This window comes from Phyllobates terribilis, unplaced genomic scaffold, assembly GCF_046119375.1.
Source record: "Phyllobates terribilis strain yellow unplaced genomic scaffold, ASM4611937v1 Scaffold_5__5_contigs__length_657084704, whole genome shotgun sequence".
Taxonomy (NCBI): domain Eukaryota; kingdom Metazoa; phylum Chordata; class Amphibia; order Anura; family Dendrobatidae; genus Phyllobates; species Phyllobates terribilis.
The window spans coordinates 226113343-226133689 of record NW_027362765.1 but is presented as its reverse complement, the minus strand read 5'-3'; the positions used below and the strand labels follow the sequence as shown (position 1 = coordinate 226133689).

General features: G+C 43.3%; 1 protein-coding gene across 1 annotated transcript in view; it reads right to left on the bottom strand.

Moving 5' to 3' along the window:
• Positions 1 to 277: 277 nt before the first annotated feature.
• Positions 278 to 20347, bottom strand: part of LOC141272789 (BPI fold-containing family B member 2-like) — a 34739-nt gene continuing 14669 nt past the window's right edge. Inside the window, exons 6-16 of the mRNA XM_073683856.1 lie at positions 18406 to 18466; positions 17366 to 17426; positions 17142 to 17233; positions 16146 to 16331; positions 15478 to 15531; positions 12395 to 12565; positions 9924 to 9991; positions 9753 to 9798; positions 1316 to 1379; positions 856 to 932; positions 278 to 430 (exon numbers count right to left, since the gene is read on the bottom strand). Of these exons, the coding sequence (XP_073539957.1) occupies positions 389 to 430; positions 856 to 932; positions 1316 to 1379; positions 9753 to 9798; positions 9924 to 9991; positions 12395 to 12565; positions 15478 to 15531; positions 16146 to 16331; positions 17142 to 17233; positions 17366 to 17426; positions 18406 to 18466 (922 nt within the window). The 3' untranslated portion in view covers positions 278 to 388. The remainder of the gene's footprint in view (positions 431 to 855; positions 933 to 1315; positions 1380 to 9752; positions 9799 to 9923; positions 9992 to 12394; positions 12566 to 15477; positions 15532 to 16145; positions 16332 to 17141; positions 17234 to 17365; positions 17427 to 18405; positions 18467 to 20347) is intronic.

Sequence of the window (20347 nt, the reverse complement as noted above, 5' to 3'; positions counted from 1 at the left end):
CAGAACAGAGGCTGGCAGAGGGGCCGGAGATCACAGACAGGGAGGAGAAGATCCAGTGTACAGTCCAGCCCCTGTACAGCAAAATCTAATTAGCAGAAAACTTCAAGTGGGGATTAAAGAAGAACAACAAAGCAGATTTCTTCACCAAAGCTATCAATGTAATCAGAATTACAGCGCCATTGCAGCCATGTCTTTACTTTACATTACAAAATCGTGCTGACACGGTCTCTTTAAATTATGACTCACAAATAAGTATAAGATTATAATACAGCAAAAGTCATACAGCACAATCTTTATTAGGGTGGGACATTTTTTTACATGATATCTATTGTCACTTTCATTGATATATATGTTAAATGTTTTCTTCAGAGTCGATTATTTGTCTGGGTTACTTCACATATTGAAGATCACATGACATAACAGCGTAATCCTGTGAGACAGGAAAATAATGGAAATGGTTAATAGTGACGAATGTAATAAAACATAATTATTCCAGAAGAAATAAACCTATGTATAATCAGTATCTGACTTGGCCATAGACTTTAGGTGCTTTCCTTGCCTTACCACATGCATTATCGTGTATGTATTCAGACAATTTGGATCTGTAATTACTACTGTCATCTAACAGCATGCATCAGACAACATTGGGCGCAGGCCCAATCTGGCATTTCACACATTTCAGTGACCAGGAGCCATTCACAGGTAGGACTAGAGCAGGACTAGTGTATTTATCCAGAAAAAATGTAGCATACCCTGTTATTTTATAGAAATGACCAGATCATTAGCTCATGCCAAACACAATCTAATAACATGGCTATAATGGGTAGATGCTTCGGAATAAACTATAATACTTACTTCCTTGACCTCCATAACTTCATGGATAAACTGCACATTAGGTAGCGATGGCAGAGCTACTCCAACACTCAGGTCCTCTGCAAAATGAAGGATATTTATTTTTAATCTTTTAATCTGCAAATTTTAAAAAAAAAAATTAGAGTAAAAGGTAAACATTAAGCAGCTTACTGAAGGGGGCCGCAGTTTTGCACCTAGCAATGCTGCACAAGTTTTATATATTATAATTACCCGCCTACTTCTTTTATCATTACTGTACATTTTAATTTCTTAAGAACATTTTTTCAGCCATACATTACATTGATTTAATCAAATAAAATTTTGAGAATGCCCTTCTAAATGTATTTTTCTGTTACAAGGAGTAGTCGATATGCCCATTTCTACTCATTAGACGGAGTGGACTTTCCATCTCGTTACTGACACCATCATGGACAGTGAGCGCTGTTGAAGAAACATTACTTACTATTAATCTGAAGAAGGTAGGCCTTCTCAAACACTGTATGCATGTATCCAGCCAGCAGGGAAGGCTATGGTAGAAGCATAAAGATATATTAGAAATAGTATAACATATTCAGGGTTGCCTATATCTTGCTCACTTTTTCATAAAGCACGTTCCATAACTGGCCAAAAATGAATAAACCCACTTGAAGTGTAATTGCAGCTTCATAAAACTTTTGAAGTATTATGGTGACATGCCAAAAGTTTTGATAGCTGTGTATTTGGGTGTTCAGATCCCCAACTGTTACTACTGACATTAAGGAGAATGCTGCTTTGTGTGATTAAAGGGGATGTCCACTACTCCAACAACCCCTTCTGAATGCCTATGTTTCCCTCCAGTAAAATAATAACACTTATACTCAATTCTGGTGCCATGCCATCAGTGTCAGCACTGGGGCTCCCTTGGCTTGTGTGACATTGGCTGCAGGGCTCTCATGGCTTAATCAGTTCTGGCTTCACTCTCCCCTCCTTCAGACATAATTTACATCCAGAGAAAGTGAGATGGCATCTGGGGATCTCACTTCTCCTGGGGCTGTCTGAGAAGTGGACAACCCCTTTAACTGAAAAGTGTCTCAAAGGCTATGAACTTGGAAAGCATAAACTTCGTCTACTCTACATTTCTTATATTAACTAACCCCTTTCTGACATTGTGCGTAATAATACGTCCCTGTGCCTTGGGCCTTATGGCCAGGTATGTATTATTACGCACAGGCAATCGTGCCCGCACGGAGGCTGTGCAGGAGTGAACACCACGGGGTGTCAGCTGATTCTGACAGCTGACAACCCGACACTCAGTGCCAGGAGCAATGCCGGCACTGCTCCCAGCACTTTAACCTCTTAAATTCTGCATGTGAGCAGAGGGACAAAAGCCACTCTGCTCTTGGATCGGAGACCACATGCTGTCAGGATGGAGTCCCGATCATTGCCATGGTGACCCGGCAATGGTGACATCCGGGTCACCAGAAACCAGCAAGTTAGTTTGATCATGCGCAGAGCATGGTCAAACTAACTTGTGTCTGCAGGGCTGACTAAAAAAACACTCTCGGGGATTGCCTGCCATACACGAGCGATTCCCGCATGTTTTTTTTGAGTGTCCAACAACCGTGAAACACGCGGGGCAAGGACTCGAGCATGTCACTCGAGCACTCGCGATACTTGGTACATACCCGAGTACCCGATGCAAACTCAAGTAGCGAGCACTTGCGCTCAAGACTAATAACAACTTATTCAATATGTTGACCTAATGTTATCAAATTCTGTATCATACCTCTGGGTTCAAAATGTTCAATTTACCCTTTGATAAAATCTTTGCGGGGTCTAGTTTCCAAAACGGGGTCACTTGTTGGGGGTTTCCACTGTTTAGGCACATCAGGGGCTCCCAAAACGCAACATGGTGTCCGCTAATTATTCAAGCAAATTTTACATTCAAAAAGTCAAATAGCGCTCCTTCCTTTCAGAACCCTGCCGTGCGCCAAAACAGTGGTTTTCCCCTACATATGGGGTATCGGAGTGCTCAGGAGAAATTGCACAACAAACTTTGGGGTCCCTTTTTTCCTATTATCCTTGCAAAAATAAAAAAAAATGTGAAAAAAAGTTAAATGTTCATTGTTTTCTTCCACATTCCATAAATTCCTGTGAAGCACCTGAAGGGTTAATAATAGTGTTGGGTGAACCCGAACAGTAAAGTTCAGCGTCCATACCGAACATCTACTGTTCGGTCCCTGACCCCGGACTTCCTCACTTGCATGACAGCACAGGAAACACAGCCTCTAATCCGTGGTAATTGTATTACCGCGATCAGAGCGCTGTGGCATCATGCTGACAGGTGTTTTTAGCCTGGGAAGGGGGTAATACCCATGGAGCGTCCCAGGCTATTAATATCAACCCCCAGCTGTATACATAGCCTTTACTGGCTATTAAAATGGGGGACCTCAAAAAAAAAATGACATGGGGTCCCCTTATTTTAACATCTAGCAAAGGCTATGCAGACAGCTGGGGGCTGATACTAATAGCCTAGGAAGGGTCCATGAATATTAGTCCCATCCAGCGGCGCCTGTGCTCGCTGTTTCCAATGGCATGAGGCGCCGGCTGCTGGTGGTAGTAGTACCATCAGCCGGCGGCTATGACCCACTGTAAGCTTTTTACCGCGGGTCACTGCCACAGCGCTCTAATCGTGGTAAAGAAATTGCTGTTGATCAGAGCCTGTGTTTCCTCCGCTGTCATGCAAATGACAGTGTGGGAAACCAGGTGAGTTCGGGTCCCCCATTCAAATGAATGGGGTCCGTGCTCGGGTTCGGATACTATTCTGGTACTCGAACCCGAACTTTTAAAAAACTGTTCTGTGTTCGGCTATATTACCAGAACAGTGACGGGTTCGCTCATCACTAGTTAATACACTTCTTGAATGTGGTTTTGAGCACCTTGAAGGGTGCAGTTTTTAGAATGGTGTCACTTTTGGGTATTTTCTGTCATAAAGGCCCCTCAAATTGGCTTCAAATGTGATGTGGTCCCTAAAAAAATGGGACCTGCCTCCGAGGACGGTGAAGGAGGATCGGAGTCCGGGGACGACACCGCGGAGGAGGCTGCAACGACCGAGGCAGGTAACGGGGACGTCACCACCCCCAGCACTGAAGCCGCGAGCCTGCCTCAGCCTCCCGTTGCGAGGCCCGAAACCCCGGGGACCGTACCTGTCACCACGCCTCCGCCGCTACTATCTAGGCCTCAGGCTGCAGGCGCTGTTGTCATGCTCCGCCCTGCGCCGTGCCCTTTAACCCCAGGCGCGATAAAGAAACAGACGCCACAGGCCGGGACGCAAGGCCTAGGACTTCTGGGCACCACTACCCCGCCAGCGCCCCTTGCCTCGGCTGTGCCACTCCTGGGCATGACTGGAAGACGACCACCAGCCTGGTTCCAAGGCCAAGTGCCCCCGGGCGCCGCTCCCCCACCAGTGCCCCCTTCCATACAGCCCCTGGGTGCGGACTTGTTCGCCCAGCACACCGGACCAGACGGGCAGCCCTTCATCTGGCCGCCCGAGTATGTCAACCCCCGCCTCCAGAGGAGCCTGTCTGCGGAGGCCGGAGCCGCACCTGAACCCCTGATACCGGTTCCGGAGCCCAGGGACGTTGACCAGCCCCCGCTCGAGGATACCCAGTTTGAATGGGACCCCACCGGAGAAAATCTGATGGGGTTCACCCAAGAAACCCGGGCTGACGCAGCCCGTCGACGAGAGTCCTGCCGTCAACAGTTGGAGATGTTTGAGAGAGAGCGGCGGGAACGGCGTGTCCGGCAAGAGCGGCTCCAGGTGCAAAGTGTGGAGCAGAAAAGGAGAGCCCGACAGAAACCCCGAGCCGCCAGCGGTCCCAGAGTCACCGGGACCGTGGTGAAGTTCCAAATGGAGCGTGGCTGGGGCTTCATCAAGGATCCTGGGACCATCAGCGACGTCTTTGTGACCCGGAGGGACGTCGAGAGCCACCTGCCAGAAGGTCATCGAGGGCGGGATCTGTATCCTGGCGACGTGGTGTCCTACTCCCGACACCAGGGCATGAAGGAGTGGTACGCCCTCCACGTCCATAGAGTAGTAGAGGAGGAGGAACAGCACTACTCAGATCCAGAGTACCAAGAGGGCCCGGACGGGCCTGAAGATGACCAGGAGGAGCAAGGCGCATCAGGAGGACACCGTTACCAGTAAACGGTAGAGTGTGACTGTATATAGTTACCCATCAGGGTAAAAGGAACTGTTGTGGGACTGTTTCCACTGAGAGTGTGGTCCCCATTGAGACTGATATAGAACTGATAAAAAGTTGCCCCACCCCCTAAGTTACGTGGCTGAGGACTGAGAGCAGCCATCACCTTCTTAAACTGGCCGAGGACTAAGAGCGGCCGTCCCTGTAAATAGTTGCGCTTCCTAAAGCGCCCCCTACTGGTTTTATAAAAAGACTGCAACGTCTACCTCAAGACAAATTTGCTGGACTGTTGCACCTTTAAGAAGAAAGAACACCTGGTCGCAAGTTGCACCACGGCCAGTACACAAGAATATATCTTACTTAAAAATGTTTTATATAAAGAGTTTTATATGCTGCTAGGTGATAATGCAAATGTTTTATACAATGTTTTATATGACAAAAGAGTTCCGGTAGTATTAACAGTGACAAAGAAAAGTGTTTCCCATAAAGGGAATTGAACAATGTCGTCCGTTTTCTAATGTGAAAAGTTATTGAAAAAGTTGTGCATGTCTAGTAATCAAAATGTCTTTACTCTTTTCCAGCCCGAGGACGTGCTGTGGTTTACCAGGGGGGAATGTAGCGCCCCGAGGGTTCGGCCGCTACAGGGGTATTGCACCTCTGCCAGAGGTGTGGTATTCCACTCCCGGGTAAGGATGGAGTATGGACCAGGGCTCAGTTAGCTGCATGCATCACACACACCCCATTTCCGGGGGACAGCTCAACAGTGCTCCCATTTATATATAGTAATGCAGGCACGACAGACCATGTCCCTGGCTGGAGTGGGGAGGGGGGAGGAAAACCCAGTGATGTAGGAGCAGAAGGGGACGGTTTCTGTAGCATAGGTAGGAGCTCATTGGTTGCTGGTCACCTGAGCTCACACACTAGGGGAAGGTATATAAGGTGGGCACCATCTTAGTTCTGGGTCGTTCAGTCAGAGAAGAAGCAGAGTGGAGATGTGACAGGGAGCTGTGGCTCAGCCTCAGCCCAGCTCCACGAGGCAGGCCTAGGGTGAAGGCCGGAGCCAGGGGAAAGGAACAGAAACAGAAAGGAACAGAAACAGAAAGGAACAGAAAGGAATAGCAAAGAAAGAGAAGTACCCAAAGTGTAGAAGGGCTCAGAAACAAGAAGGCAGAAGGAACCCTAAGAGCCTAAAAATGTTTTATATAAAGAATTTTATATGCTGCTAGGTGATAATGCAAATGTTTTATAGAATGTTTTATATGACAAAAGAGTTCCGGTAGTATTAACAGTGATAAAGAAAAGTGTTTCCCATAAAGGGAATTGAACAATGTCGTCCGTTTTCTAATGTGAAAAGTTATTGAAAAAGTTGTGCATGTCTAGTAATCAAAATGTCTTTACTCTTTTCCAGCCCGAGGACGTGCTGTGGTTTACCAGGGGGGAATGTAGTGCCCCGAGGGTTCGGCCGCTACAGGGGTATTGCACCTCTGCCAGAGGTGTGGTATTCCACTCCCGGGTAAGGATGGAGTATGGACCAGGGCTCAGTTAGCTGCATGCATCACACACACCCCATTTCCGGGGGACAGCTCAACGGTGCTCCCATTTATATATAGTAATGCAGGCACGACAGACCATGTCCCTGGCTGGAGTGGGGAGGGGGGAGGAAAACCCAGTGATGTAGGAGCAGAAGGGGACGGTTTCTGTAGCATAGGTAGGAGCTCATTGGTTGCTGGTCACCTGAGCTCACACACTAGGGGAAGGTATATAAGGTGGGCACCATCTTAGTTCTGGGTCGTTCAGTCAGAGAAGAAGCAGAGTGGAGATGTGACAGGGAGCTGTGGCTCAGCCTCAGCCCAGCTCCACGAGGCAGGCCTAGGGTGAAGGCCGGAACCAGGGGAAAGGAACAGAAACAGAAAGGAACAGAAACAGAAAGGAACAGAAAGGAATAGCAAAGAAAGAGAAGTACCCAAAGTGTAGAAGGGCTCAGAAACAAGAAGGCAGAAGGGACCCTAAGAGCCTAAAAATGTTTTATACAAAGAATTTTATATGCTGCTAGGTGATAATGCAAATGTTTTATAGAATGTTTTATATGACAAAAGAGTTCCGGTAGTATTAACAGTGACAAAGAAAAGTGTTTCCCAAAAAGGGAATTGAACAATGTCGTCCGTTTTCTAAAGTGAAAAGTTATTGAAAAAGTTGTGCATGTCTAGTAATCAAAATGTCTTTACTCTTTTCCAGCCCGAGGATGTGCTGTGGTTTACCAGGGGGGAATGTAGCGCCCCGAGGGTTCGGCCGCTACAGGGGTATTGCACCTCTGCCAGAGGTGTGGTATTCCACTCCCGGGTAAGGATGGAGTATGGACCAGGGCTCAGTTAGCTGCATGCATCACACACACCCCATTTCCGGGGGACAGCTCAACGGAGCCCATGAAAATAACGGGTGAAGGGTCAGGCAGATTAAGGGTACCGGATCCCAAGTTGGTGGTGGAGAAACTACCCTCAGCCAAAGACCGGAGGTCGTGATCATTTATTGGTGCGACACCTCACCAAACCTGCTAGGAAGGCACCATATAGGACAGCAGGGAACGGGGCCCACGTTTACCCGCGCAGATCCGCGGCAGCTGGACAGAAGTTGGTCACTGGTGGGGCAGGCCAGAGAAAGGATAGAAGGGAGTCCTGTGCCATATTCCTGAACTGCCTGGGGGTTGACCGAGCACCTCACCTGGTGGACGCAGCACGGCTCGGGCGGTCATTGCTGACAGAAGTGACTGGGAATATACTAACTGTGAGTAAAAGACCCTGGACTGCAACACGTTGTCTTTATGCTTTTTTACTTCGCCAGCACTAACGGTACTGGGACGTCCTGCACCATCACCCTCATCATCAACTACACTGCCCTGGGGCTGCACTCTTCCCGTGGGGAGTTACACTACCTCAGCTGCATACACCATCAGCCTCAGCGGTCTGCCTTGCAGCGGCGGTTCATAATAGCAGCAATCCACGGGTGGCGTAGTCGGACATTACCTACAGCACATAGCAGACTACCACTGGTCTGACCACCCTGAGCCACGGAACCGGGTCGCCACTATTACTCCCAGCGTTGCCCTGAAGGCCGGTTCCGAGTGCCCCACGGCCCAGGGGGCGAGTCATATACATGTGGGAAATGTTATTTATTAACTATTTTGTGTGACATATCTCTCTGATTTAAGACTATGAAAATTGAAAGTTTGAAAATTGAGAAATTTTCAAAATTTTTGCCCATTTTCCAATTTTTTCACAAATAATCGCAAGTGATATCAAAGAAATTTTACCACAATCATGAAGTACAATATATCACGAAAAAACAATCTCAGAATCAGTGGGATCCGTTGAAGCGTTCCAGAGTAATTATGTCATAAAGTGACAGTGGTCAGAATTTTAAAAATTGGCCTGGTCATTAACGTGCAAACAACCTTCGGGGGTAAAGGGGTTAAAGGGTTTCTTGCATTTTCATTCTTCAGTAGTGCACTGTTTTTTTGCCTCCTGCTTGCCAGGGAAACGTGCTCTCCTGATGACAGACAGTTCAGACTAGCGGCATGGCTGATCCACTAGCGCAGTGTTTCCCAAACTCCAGTCCTCACGGCCCCCCACACATCATGTTTTCAGGATTTCCTTAGTATTGCCCAGGATTATTATTAAGGCATCAGAAACTTCCACAGGTTCTCTCGCCTGTGCAATACTAAGGAGATCCTGAAAACACGATGCGTTGGGGTCCGTGAGGACAGGGTTTGGGAAACACTGCACTAGCGCTAACTGCTGTCTTTGATGCTGTTTGCAGAGGTATCTCTGTTTCTGCAGCATCACAGGAGTGCAGTTGCACTGAAAGTGACCAGATTCAGTGACCCTGCCAGCTTCAGCACAGTGCTTTGATGCTTTCTAGCAAAGAGCTTGTAAGCACTGCACTCCTTGCTTATTAGTCACTGATACACTGCAGAAAACTATAAAATTATTAAAAGATAAAATACAAAATTGGTTGTTTTTACAAGAGCTTACACACTTAAGAAGATGAGACAACCACTTCGAACTATTAAGGCTTATTTAGATAAGACAATAATTGAGAACGAGCATTTGTTAGAGTGTTTGTTTGCAGATTATTGGCTTATTAAGACCAGGGACAGTTGAGCGTATGAAAAATCATACAAGTTTCATACAGAAAACTCCAGCAATTTTCATCTGTGTCCATTTTAAATGTCCATGTGACATCTAAGGGTGACCAGTATACTATCCATTTTCATAAATCTACATTAAAAAATGTATTATCACATACAGTTTCCAAGATTAAAAGTGGAAATGGATCCGTAAATATAACACCCATTGACTTGAATGGACAAGTCTCATCCGAGGCTCAGAAGAGAATAGTGCATATTGTGATTTGTTTTCTCATGGACACTAGTCTGAACAGCATTACTGAATAACATGAGTCAATGTGCTATCTGGTCACAAATTAGATTAGATAGCACATGTCCATTCATGGGCTCATCTGCACAAGCCCTTACATTGTTCATTTGTCCACTTTATTGTCTTAGTCTCTGTTCACACTACTATCATCATACAAGTCATGAACATACACAGGGGTACAAGTCCACAAGTCCATGGAATAAGGTCTGACTTTAAACTTATATATAGCCAGTCATATACCAAAAGGTTAGTCTTTTTATTAACCAAGTAGAGCACACTGACTTACATTGCATTTTCCAAAAGAAGAAGACTTCATTACCAGATTAAGATCTCTATAATGAAACACAGAAATGCTTATCAAAATGAATTTATAAAGCATAAATACATAAATGACTGCATTAGTGAAATAAATAACTGGAGTCATTCACACCAGAAAACAGATGACACCATATCATACCCTTGCAGTGACACCGACGTCTTGAGATTTCCTCCTTTAACATCCAACTTGGCAAGCAAATTGGCTCCCTAAAGTTTTAAAGAAGTTGAAAACATATTTATTAAGGCAGTGGCTTCAAGAAAAGTTAAACATATTTTATGTATGTGTAAATAATAATAATAAAAAAAAAATTATATATATGTATACAGTATATATCTATATATATAATCGTCTTATCCCGTCTGTCTGTCTGTCTTTCTGTCTGTCTTTGTCTGTCTGTCTGTCTGTCCAGGAAATCCTGCGTCGCTCATTGGTCCGGCTGCGGCCAATCAGCGACGCGGGAAATCAGAAAAAGATGGCGGCCGTTAGCGGCCCATCTGCCGGATAGAGGTCAGCGGCGATGCAGCAGGGAGATGACCAGCACTAGCCGCTCATCTCCCCGCTGCTGGCAGCACAAGTACCCCGACAGGCGGCGCCGCTGACCTCCATGCGGCTAACGTCGGCAGATCAGCGGCTTGATCCGCTGATCTCCCGACAGCAAGTGTGAACGGAGGACCGGGGAGCGGCGTTGCTGGTCGGGATACTTCTGCTGCAAGCAGCCGCTCATCTCCCGGCTTCTCGCAGCGGAAGTAGTCGCACAAGCAGCACCGCTCCCCGATCCTCACTAATACGACGCTGATTGGTCGCAGCCTCCTGCCGCGACCAATCAGCGATTTTGGCGCCAAACTTAAACAACGCTCTGCTGATTGGTCGCGGCCGCCAGCCGCGACCAATCAGCTAGATTGGTGCCAAATTTAAACACTGCTCTGCTAATTCATCGCGGCCGCCAGCCGTGACCAATCAGCGAGATTGGTGCCAAATTTAAACACCGCTCTGCTGATTGGTCGAGGCCACCAGCTGCGACCAATCAGCGATTTTGGTGCCAAATTTATACACCGCTCTGCTGATTGGTCGCGGCCGCCAGCTGCAACCAATCAGCGAGATTGGCACAAAATTTAAACAACGCTCTGCTGATTGGTCGCGGCTGCCGGCCGTGACCAATCAGCGAGATTGGCGGCAAATTTAACAAAGCTCTGCTGATTGGTCGTGGCCGCCGGCTGCGATCAATCAGCATTACGGGCGCCAAATTTAAACACTGCTTTGCCGATTGGTCGCGGTCGCCGGCCGCGACCAATCAGCATTATTGGCGCCAAATTTAAACACCGCTCTGCTGATTGGTCGCGGTCGCAGGCCGCGACCAATCAGCATTATTGGCGCCAAATTTAAACACCGCTTTGCTGATTGGTCGCAGTCGCCGGCCGCAACAATCAGCATTATTGGCGCCAAATGTAAACAACGCTCTCCTGATTGGTCGCGGACGCCGGCCACGACCAATCAGCATTATTGGCGCCAAATTTAATCACCGCTTTGCTCATTGGTCGCGGTCGCCGGCCACGACCAATCAGCATTATTGGTGCCAAATTTAAACTCCGCTCTGCTGATTGGTTGCGGTCACCGGTCGCAACCAATCAGCATTATTGGCGCCAAATGTAAACCCCGCTCTGCTGATTGGTCGCGACCACCGGCCGCGACCAATCAGCGATATTGGCGGCAAATTTAAACACCGTTTCGCTGATTGGTCGCGGTCGCGACTAATCAGCAATTTTAGGGCCAAATTTAAACGAGCTCTCCGGTCCTCACTAACACAGTACGCTGATTGGTCGCGGCCGCCACCCGTGACCAATCACCGATATTGCCGCCAAATTTAAACACCGTTTTGCTGATTGGTCGCGGTTGCTGGCCGCGACCAATCAGCGATTTTGGCGCCAAATTTAAACAACGTTCTGCTGATTGCGCCTGGTCGGCTGCATACATATTCTAGAATACCCGATGCGTTAGAATCGGGCCACCATCTAGTATATATATATATGTGTATATATATATATATATATATATATATATATATATATATATTTATATATATGTGTCTATTTGCATACAGTGACTGAGTGATTGAACAATCTAGTGTGCGTGTGTGTGTACACACACACACACTGTAGGTTGTTCAATCACTCAAGCCCATTCAACTGGAATAGTCACTAGATAATATGCTAAGTTTTTACTATTGGAAGACTAGACCAACAAGTGCTTTTACCTCTGCCACGAGTATATTCACCTTATGAAATCAAAATGTTATCTGTGTAATGCATAGATTAGACTAGTCCTCAAAGGGAAGCCAGTTTTGGGGGTAAATTCAGTTAGGATCATAGGAATGAGCAGTGGTCTATCCCTTAAAGATGCTTCATCCATAGTTATCTAATGCCCCTTGGCAGCCACTAAGGCCAAGAGATACCTCCAGGGATAGGATTATTTTCTGTCTCTTACTTGAGAATTTTAAAAACTTTTGTTACTTTTCATTCTCTTTAACTCATTCCCTATTAGTCAGCAAATGTTAGTGCGAAAACCATTCAGAACACAGAACTTTCAGCTCTCCAGATCATATTCATACTCACCACATTGATGGTCATCAGATTCTCAATACGTAAGTTGGGCTGGACGACAAACATCTCTATAGATGGAGAAATCTGGACTAATAACTGGTTGGACTTGAAAGTGACTATAGGTGTTTGGCTAAGCACAATATTTATCTTCACAGGAAGAGATTGAGGGTATTTCACACTGATCTAAAATAAATAATAATAATAATAATAATAATATATATTACAGATATAACATCACAATTTAAATGTACAAAAATAATTATTTTCACCTATTTTTGTATTTTTCTATACTTGCAATATATACACATATATATACAAACACATATATATATATATATATACATAAACATATACATATACACACACATACATGTATACATACACATGTATGCATATATATCAATGCCATATTGATATTTTTATATACAGTGCCTACAAGTAGTATTCAACCCCCTGCAGATTTAGTTGGTTGACACATGCGGAATTAACTTGGCATTGTGACATTTGTACTGTAGATCAGCCTGGAAGTGGGAAATGCACTGCAGCAAATTTTTTTTTTGTTTGTTTGTTTTTTTTAAAACGTAAAAAGTTAATTCAGAGTGTCATTTATTATTCAACCCCTCAAACCACAAGAATTCTGTTTGGTCCCCCTAAAGTATTAAGAAGTAGTTCAGGCACCAAGAATAATGAGCTTCACATGTGTGGGTTAAAGATCTCTTTTGCCAGCCTTTTCTGACTATTTAAGACCCTCCCCAAACTTGTGAACAGCACTCAGACATGGTCAACATGGGAAAGACAAAGGAGCATTCCAAGGCCATCAGAGACAAGATCGTGGAGGGTCACAAGGCTGGCAAGGGGTACAAAACCCTTTCCAATGAGATGGGCCTACCTGTCTCCACTGTTGGAAGCATCATCCGTAAGTGGAAGGCTTATGGAACTACTGTTAGCCTTCCACGGCCAGGACAGCCTTTGAAAGTATCCTCCCGTGCCGAGGCCAGGCTTGTCCGAAGAGTCAAGGCTAACCCAAGGACAACAAGGAAGGAGCTCCGGGAAGATCTCATGGCAGTGGGGACATTGGTTTCAGTCAATACCATAAGTAACGTACTCCACCGCAATGGTCTCCGTTCCAGACGAGCCCGTAAGGTACCTTTACTTTCAAAGCGTCATGTCAAGGCTCGTCTACAGTTTGCTCATGATCACTTGGAGGACTCTGAGACAGACTGGTTCAAGGTTCTATGGTCTGATGAGACCAAGATCGAGATCTTTGGTGCCAACCACACACGTGACGTTTGGAGACTGGATGGCACTGCATACGACCCCAAGAATACCATCCCTACAGTCAAGCATGGTGGTGGCAGCATCATGCTGTGGGGCTGATTCTCTGCCAAGGGGCCTGGCCATCTGGTCCGCATCCATGGGAAGATGGATAGCACGGCCTACCTGGAGATTTTGGCCAAGAACCTCCGCTCCTCCATCAAGGATCTTAAGATGGGTCGTAATTTCATCTTCCAACAAGACAACGACCCAAAGCACACAGCCAAGAAAACCAAGGCCTGGTTCAATAGGGAAAAAGTCAAGGTGTTGGAGTGGCCTAGTCAGTCTCCTGACCTTAACCCAATTGAAAACTTGTGGAAGGAGCTCAAGAATAAAGTCCACATGAGACACCCAAAGAACCTAGATAACTTGGAGAAGATCTGCATGGAGGAGTGGGCCAAGATAACTCCACAGACCTGTGCCGGCCTGATCAGGTCTTATAAAAGACGATTATTAGCTGTAATTGCAAACAAGGGTTATTCCACAAAATATTAAACATAGGGGTTGTATAATAATTGACCCACACTTTTATGTTTAAAATTTAATAAAATTCAACTGAGCAACATAACTTTTTGGTTTGTAAGATTTATGCTTCTGTTCATAAATCCTACTCTCGTTTGCAGTTTGAAGGCTCTAACTTTTTTGCATCTTATCAAACCAGCTAAATCTGCAGGGGGTTGAATACTACTTGTAGGCACTGTATATAAACTTTTTTTATTAATTCTTATTTTTGCCTCAATTTGTTTTTGCTATGAAAAACAGCCACAGGCAGCCATGGGGGTCTTTAGCAGGTCCCCAGTTGCCATGGTATCCCATTGGCACCCTGCCATTGCATTGTAGGGGGCTAAAGGGAGCTGATGCATGTATCGTATTATTTAAATTCCATTGTCAGTGATTGACAGTGGCATTTAAAAGGTTAAACAGGAGTAATCAGAGCAAGCTACAGTTGGTGCTTATTAAGGAAGGCGCCAGCTGTGTAACACAGCCAGCATCTCCAGAATATGGCACGGAGTCCGCTCCTCAGCCCACTTCATACACTGGCACCTGACATGTTAAGTACTATTATATTACATGTCAGGAAGGGATTAAGCATTACATAGATGTTTTTAAAATGCACAGACATGCCAGGGCACTCCTGTGTAAAAAATCTCTTTATATCCACTTTGCCACACAAATAGATGATGATTCTGAACAGAAGAACACTTAGAAGATTTGGAAATGGGCTTACTTAAGAATAATATTTGTTTTTTGCTTATGCTCACTTAAAGCAAGTTAAATGTCTTTAAAACATGGATTCGCAAGATTATAAATTACTTTTTTAAAGTGAAAAAAGCTGTGAAATTTGTAAATACATAGCTTTGATCTTAGGCTGTGTTCACATGACCAGTAATCATCAGTTAGAACCGATCCAGCAGCAATCCGTTAACAAAATAGTTATGCAGACATATATTTTTTTGTCCAGCTAAAAAAAATGATTTCAGTTGGATCCATTTGACATTGAAGTCTATGGAAAACAGATCAGTTAAATCCATCAGTTTTGTTTAATCTGAAACTGACCCAGTAAGCAAAAACCATGTGAACAAAGCCGTGCTCCATGCTCATTGGTATATAAAGTCTGCACTTTAAATCACCTAGAAGGGCCAGATTGTCTTCAAGCAAACATATTATTGTATGCGATCACATTGTTGAGAATTCAGAAAGCCAACGGTAATGTAAAAAATGAATATGTATAATGAATGAATGAATAAATATATATCTATATATGCATAATAAATATATACCTCGGAGATATAAGATCCCAGGACAGATGTTTTCAGGTAACTACCGACAGTCGCCTACAGAAAAATTAAGCAAAAATAATTATTGGGTTAAAGTACAGGTAACTTACAAGACTTTATATCAATCAGAATGTACTTTAAACATATTTTTTTTCTTTTTACATACAATCTAATTATGATATCAGGTCAGAGATTTTTGCAGTCATCATCATATGGCAACTACTATAGAAGGAAATATTCTTGTTACAAAGCTAAAGGCAATCTGCAGCACAAGATTGACCATTGACCAAATGCAAAGGGGACAGTTCAGCTTTCCTTTTCCCCCTCTAATGGGTTCATTATTCACTAGATCATGGCTAGTTAGTTCACATTTGTAACTAGCTGTAAATACAAACCTATATGATAATTCATCTGAAAATATTCTAGCAGTCTTGTAAATGAGCGCATCAAAATTTAGGGACAGAGGTAGAGGAAGTCAATAATAGGAAATGTCTAAAGAACTTTTTTGGTAGGTATATGCTCTTTAAATTATGTGTGTGACCACCCCCTCCTTACCCCAAGCATTTTTGTTGGGTTGTTGAACAGGTCTAAACTTAAAGTGTTTTGAAGCTGTATTTCCATACATAAAACAGGCTTGGGTAACTGACATAAAGATTTCTATCAGCACTTACAGAGGTAGATAAAATTTCGAGATCGAATCCTTCTGAGGTCTGAAATGCTGCAAACATAGACATGAAGAACTCTTGTGAAAAGCCCATGTTGACCATTGAGTTCTGGTCTCCAGCTCCAGGTGGCAAAGTGAATTCATTCCCTCCGGTTGGGAGGTCAACAACTTTCTCATGCACGGTATATTCCACCTAATCAAACCACAAATGAATATACAGGTGAAAAAATTGACATTTTTGTATTTTTTTCTATCCTAATTATTATTCCTAATGTTAGCTCATATAATATACTGTATTACTGAATGTATTGACCATGCTTGGATTGGCCTACCAGACAATCCTCATTTGGACCTGGGTGTGACACAGTAATGGACTGTAAAGGTTCAGCAGGAGACAATACCACTGGACGCTAACTCTGAGCCAATCACTTGTCACTAGAGTATACTTCTTACCGGTTTATTTACTGATAACCTATTAGGCCGTATTTGATGATGTATGCACAATAAATTTATGAAGTAATAGAAACGGCGTCATAGTGATTCCTAAAATCATTTACTTTGGTGGGCCCAAAAAAAGGATCCTAATCCAACATAGGAAGATAAATTCCGGTTGTCCTAAGGTGGTCCACTGGATTCTATGTATTTTGGGATTATTGCTTGGGTCAATTCTAGCTTCAGTGATGACTGTATGATTGTGAGATTGCCAGTACTATAGAAAAGAGATCTGCTTTCTTAGAGTATGACATTTTCCATGGTTAATTAGATAATGCGCATATCATCCTATTACAATAGCATATGTTTTTGTTGTGGTAACTCAATATGGTATTGATGAATATTTTGTAAACATATTATTGGATTAAAATGACATGATGACATGAATTACATGCAGGCATCAGTGCCATCCATTCCATGTGTTTACATCAGCAGCACTATAAGCATGTAATGTCAAAAATTGGCAAAAATTAAATCACACTACATTTTGTAAAGTAACACATCAACTTACATTCATATCCATGTCCATGTAGTCATTGTTCACTACAGGTGGGGTGGGCATAATGTATTGCATGCCAAGGTCATTGCCGATTGTCTTTGCACCTTAAAAGACAAAATACAAGGACAATGTATCAGCCAAGTGGGGATGCCGTTTTCGTTACTGTATTTGGATGAATCAGTTGGTGGTTCCATAAAATCTTTTTGTAGCGTTCCCTTCCATACTGTGCTACTCACCTACAAGCAGGCCAAGATCGGCATTCCAGCCCAGGAATACATTTGAAGCAGATAAACAAAGCTGTAGAGAAATAACAGGAAATATATGTTTATCATGTCATAGGTAAAATAGTTGGATTAGCTACAAAAACACATTTTAAAATAGAATTTTACAGCTTTGCAGTTTGTTAAAGAGAATGGGGTTGATTCATTAAAGTCAGAAAACTAGTGTAAAAACTTTGAAAAGCCAAACATTTTTTGCACAACGCGGAGCTGGAGCTGAGGAGGAGCCAGGCGGGACATGGCCGCTCCAACCTGTCCCAATTCATTCAAAGTGCTGGCGTTTTGTATGCCAAAAATTATACTTCAGTCTCGTGTTTCTGGCCCTTCATTTAATTCAGTGTTTTGTACTCCAGCAAGACTGGCTGAGCACAAACATGCACTAGACCAGTCTTAATGAATCTTCCCCATTGTTTCAGTAGAAAATACCTAATGTTTAATTGTTTATTTTATGCTAAACATGTTTTTAAAGAATTTTTGCAGATTTTTTTTTATTTTTTATTATCAATCTATAAAAAAAAATAATCCTGAAATCTTTCCCTGTTCTGTAGAGATCGGTTCTCATTAGTCATCTCATTATCATGATAAGCAGGTATTCAATGAAAGTTAACACCAATTCATAAAAAGTCTGTCACACCCAACCTTACCTCCTCTCCCTCCCTGCACAGTGACCTATGCGCAGAGCACAGAGCATGCTTAGAAAACTCTCCCATAGAATTCAATGAACATCTTTAGTGTATGGTTTCCTATGGTCAATGTGGCTGCTGTAAATCTTATCTCTGAATGCTTGTAAGAGCAGTTCAGGTAAGATGCCAGTCACCATAATCATGTTCAAGAGAATTAAAAAAAAACTACAATAAAATAAGAGTAGATTTAAAACATATATATGTACCAGCATATGGTTTAAATTACTTAAAAAAAGTATAAGGACTATATTCCTTTCAAAAACATGTAGATTTTTAAAGGCAAGAAATTAAAAACAGGCTGTAATCTGCACTTACCCTGTCACTGAGAATGGCTTGTATGTGTCCTTTAATTGTGTCAACTATTCCTGGAATTAAACTAGGGAAAAGAAAAGTGATTAGTTAATTACTGTAAAAAGTAAAATAACTGAGAAAAGTTGAACTTGATGGACCCATGTCTTTTTTCAACTTGATTATAAATGATTTAGGATTACTAGATTATCTATAACCCACAATGCTATCTGTTGTCAGAAAAGCATCCAACATTTTTTGAAATGCCGGTATAGTGTCTGTCATTACCACTTCTAGCGGTGGGACATTCCACAATCTGACTGCTCTAACTGTAAAGAACTCTTTCCTATTTAGATGCTGGAATCTACTTTGCTTCACATGTAATCAATGCCCCCTGGTCCTTTGCAAAGTCCAAGGCAGAAATAATTGATGTGTATTATATTGTACAATAATTATAGTAAAAATCAATTATTCCTATATCGATGTTCTCGTGACATGGATATATATGAATTCTATTTCTACATTCTGAAAGCAGGAAAAATAGCAAGCAGTATCTGACCTAGGGGCACTTTAGTTCACATCACTGTGCAGGATACTGCTGCTCAGCTTCGGCATTGTCATACTGAGTTTTTCTACAAAGAAAACTTTATCACTTCTCCGCATGACAGATAATAAATGTTCAATCACCTTATAAATCGGACTGAGATCGGATCGCAATGTACGGACTGGACGGCGGGTCTCCCCAACAGAGTGTGATAGCTTCATATATTTCTATGAAGCTGCCATGCTCGAGTCGGGAAACCCGTCAGACAGTCCGAGCATTGCGATCCGATCTCAGTCCGATTTATACGGCTGTCTAACTGCGTCCTTATTACCAGAGTATCAGTTGAATACTGTGTTCCAGATTGGTATCTAATGTTTGTTAAATTAAAGGGGTTTTCCCATGAACAAAAGTTGCTTTTAATCAACAGATCTTGGAATAATAATAATTTCCACAAATGGATCTGTTTAAATAAAATGTTCCTGTGCTGAGATAATCTTATAAATGTGTCCCTGCTGTGTTCTGTGTAATGGCTGTGTCTGACCGTACAGGAACATGGTCTGATCATACCACATCTCCTGGGCAGGAGGTGGGGTGGGGGGGGAGTATACATACATTACAGCCGGGGAAAATGAATGACTATTTCTTTGAAGTAAAACATTGTTTAAAAACAAGTGGGGAAATGTTTTACCTCACAAAAGGAATTATTTGCAATTTCATGCTGTAATGTCTGTATACGCTTTTGCGTCCTCCCCTGCCCAGGAGATGTGGTATGATCAGACCATGTTCCTGCACGGTCAGACACAGCCATTACACAGTACACAGCAGGGGCACATTTATAAGATTATCTCAGCCCAGGAACATTTTATTTAAACACATCCAATTGTGGAAATTACTACTATTCCAAGATCTATTGATTAAAAACAACTTTTGTTTGCGGGAAAACCCTTTTAAAGAGAACCTTTCAGGTGATTTTTTTCTTATTTATTTAAACTGAGTACATCCTCCAAGTTCCGCTGCTCCTCTGACTCAAGAACAGTTTCTCTTTTTTTCTGTGCCCCTCCATTCCAAAGTTAGGCCCCCAGTAATAAAGAAGAAAATTTTCCTTTTAACCAACTGGGCATATTCCACAGAACTTCTGTCAAAGAGGAGAAAAAGCAAACACCCACAGAAAAGTTAGTGTTGGCTAAAAGGAAAATTTGCTCCTTTATTACTGGGGGCCTAACTTTGGAATGGAGGGGCACAGAAAAAAAGAAAAACTTACAGAATCAGTGCAGCAACACAAATTGGAGAAGGCACTCAGCTAACTTTAAAAAAAATCGATGAAGGGTCCTCTTTAAACAGTCTACATAGAGGAAAAAATATTAAGACTGATCCTGTTCACTGACTTTACTGCCCTTATCTCACATAGCCTCAAGTATTATGAAC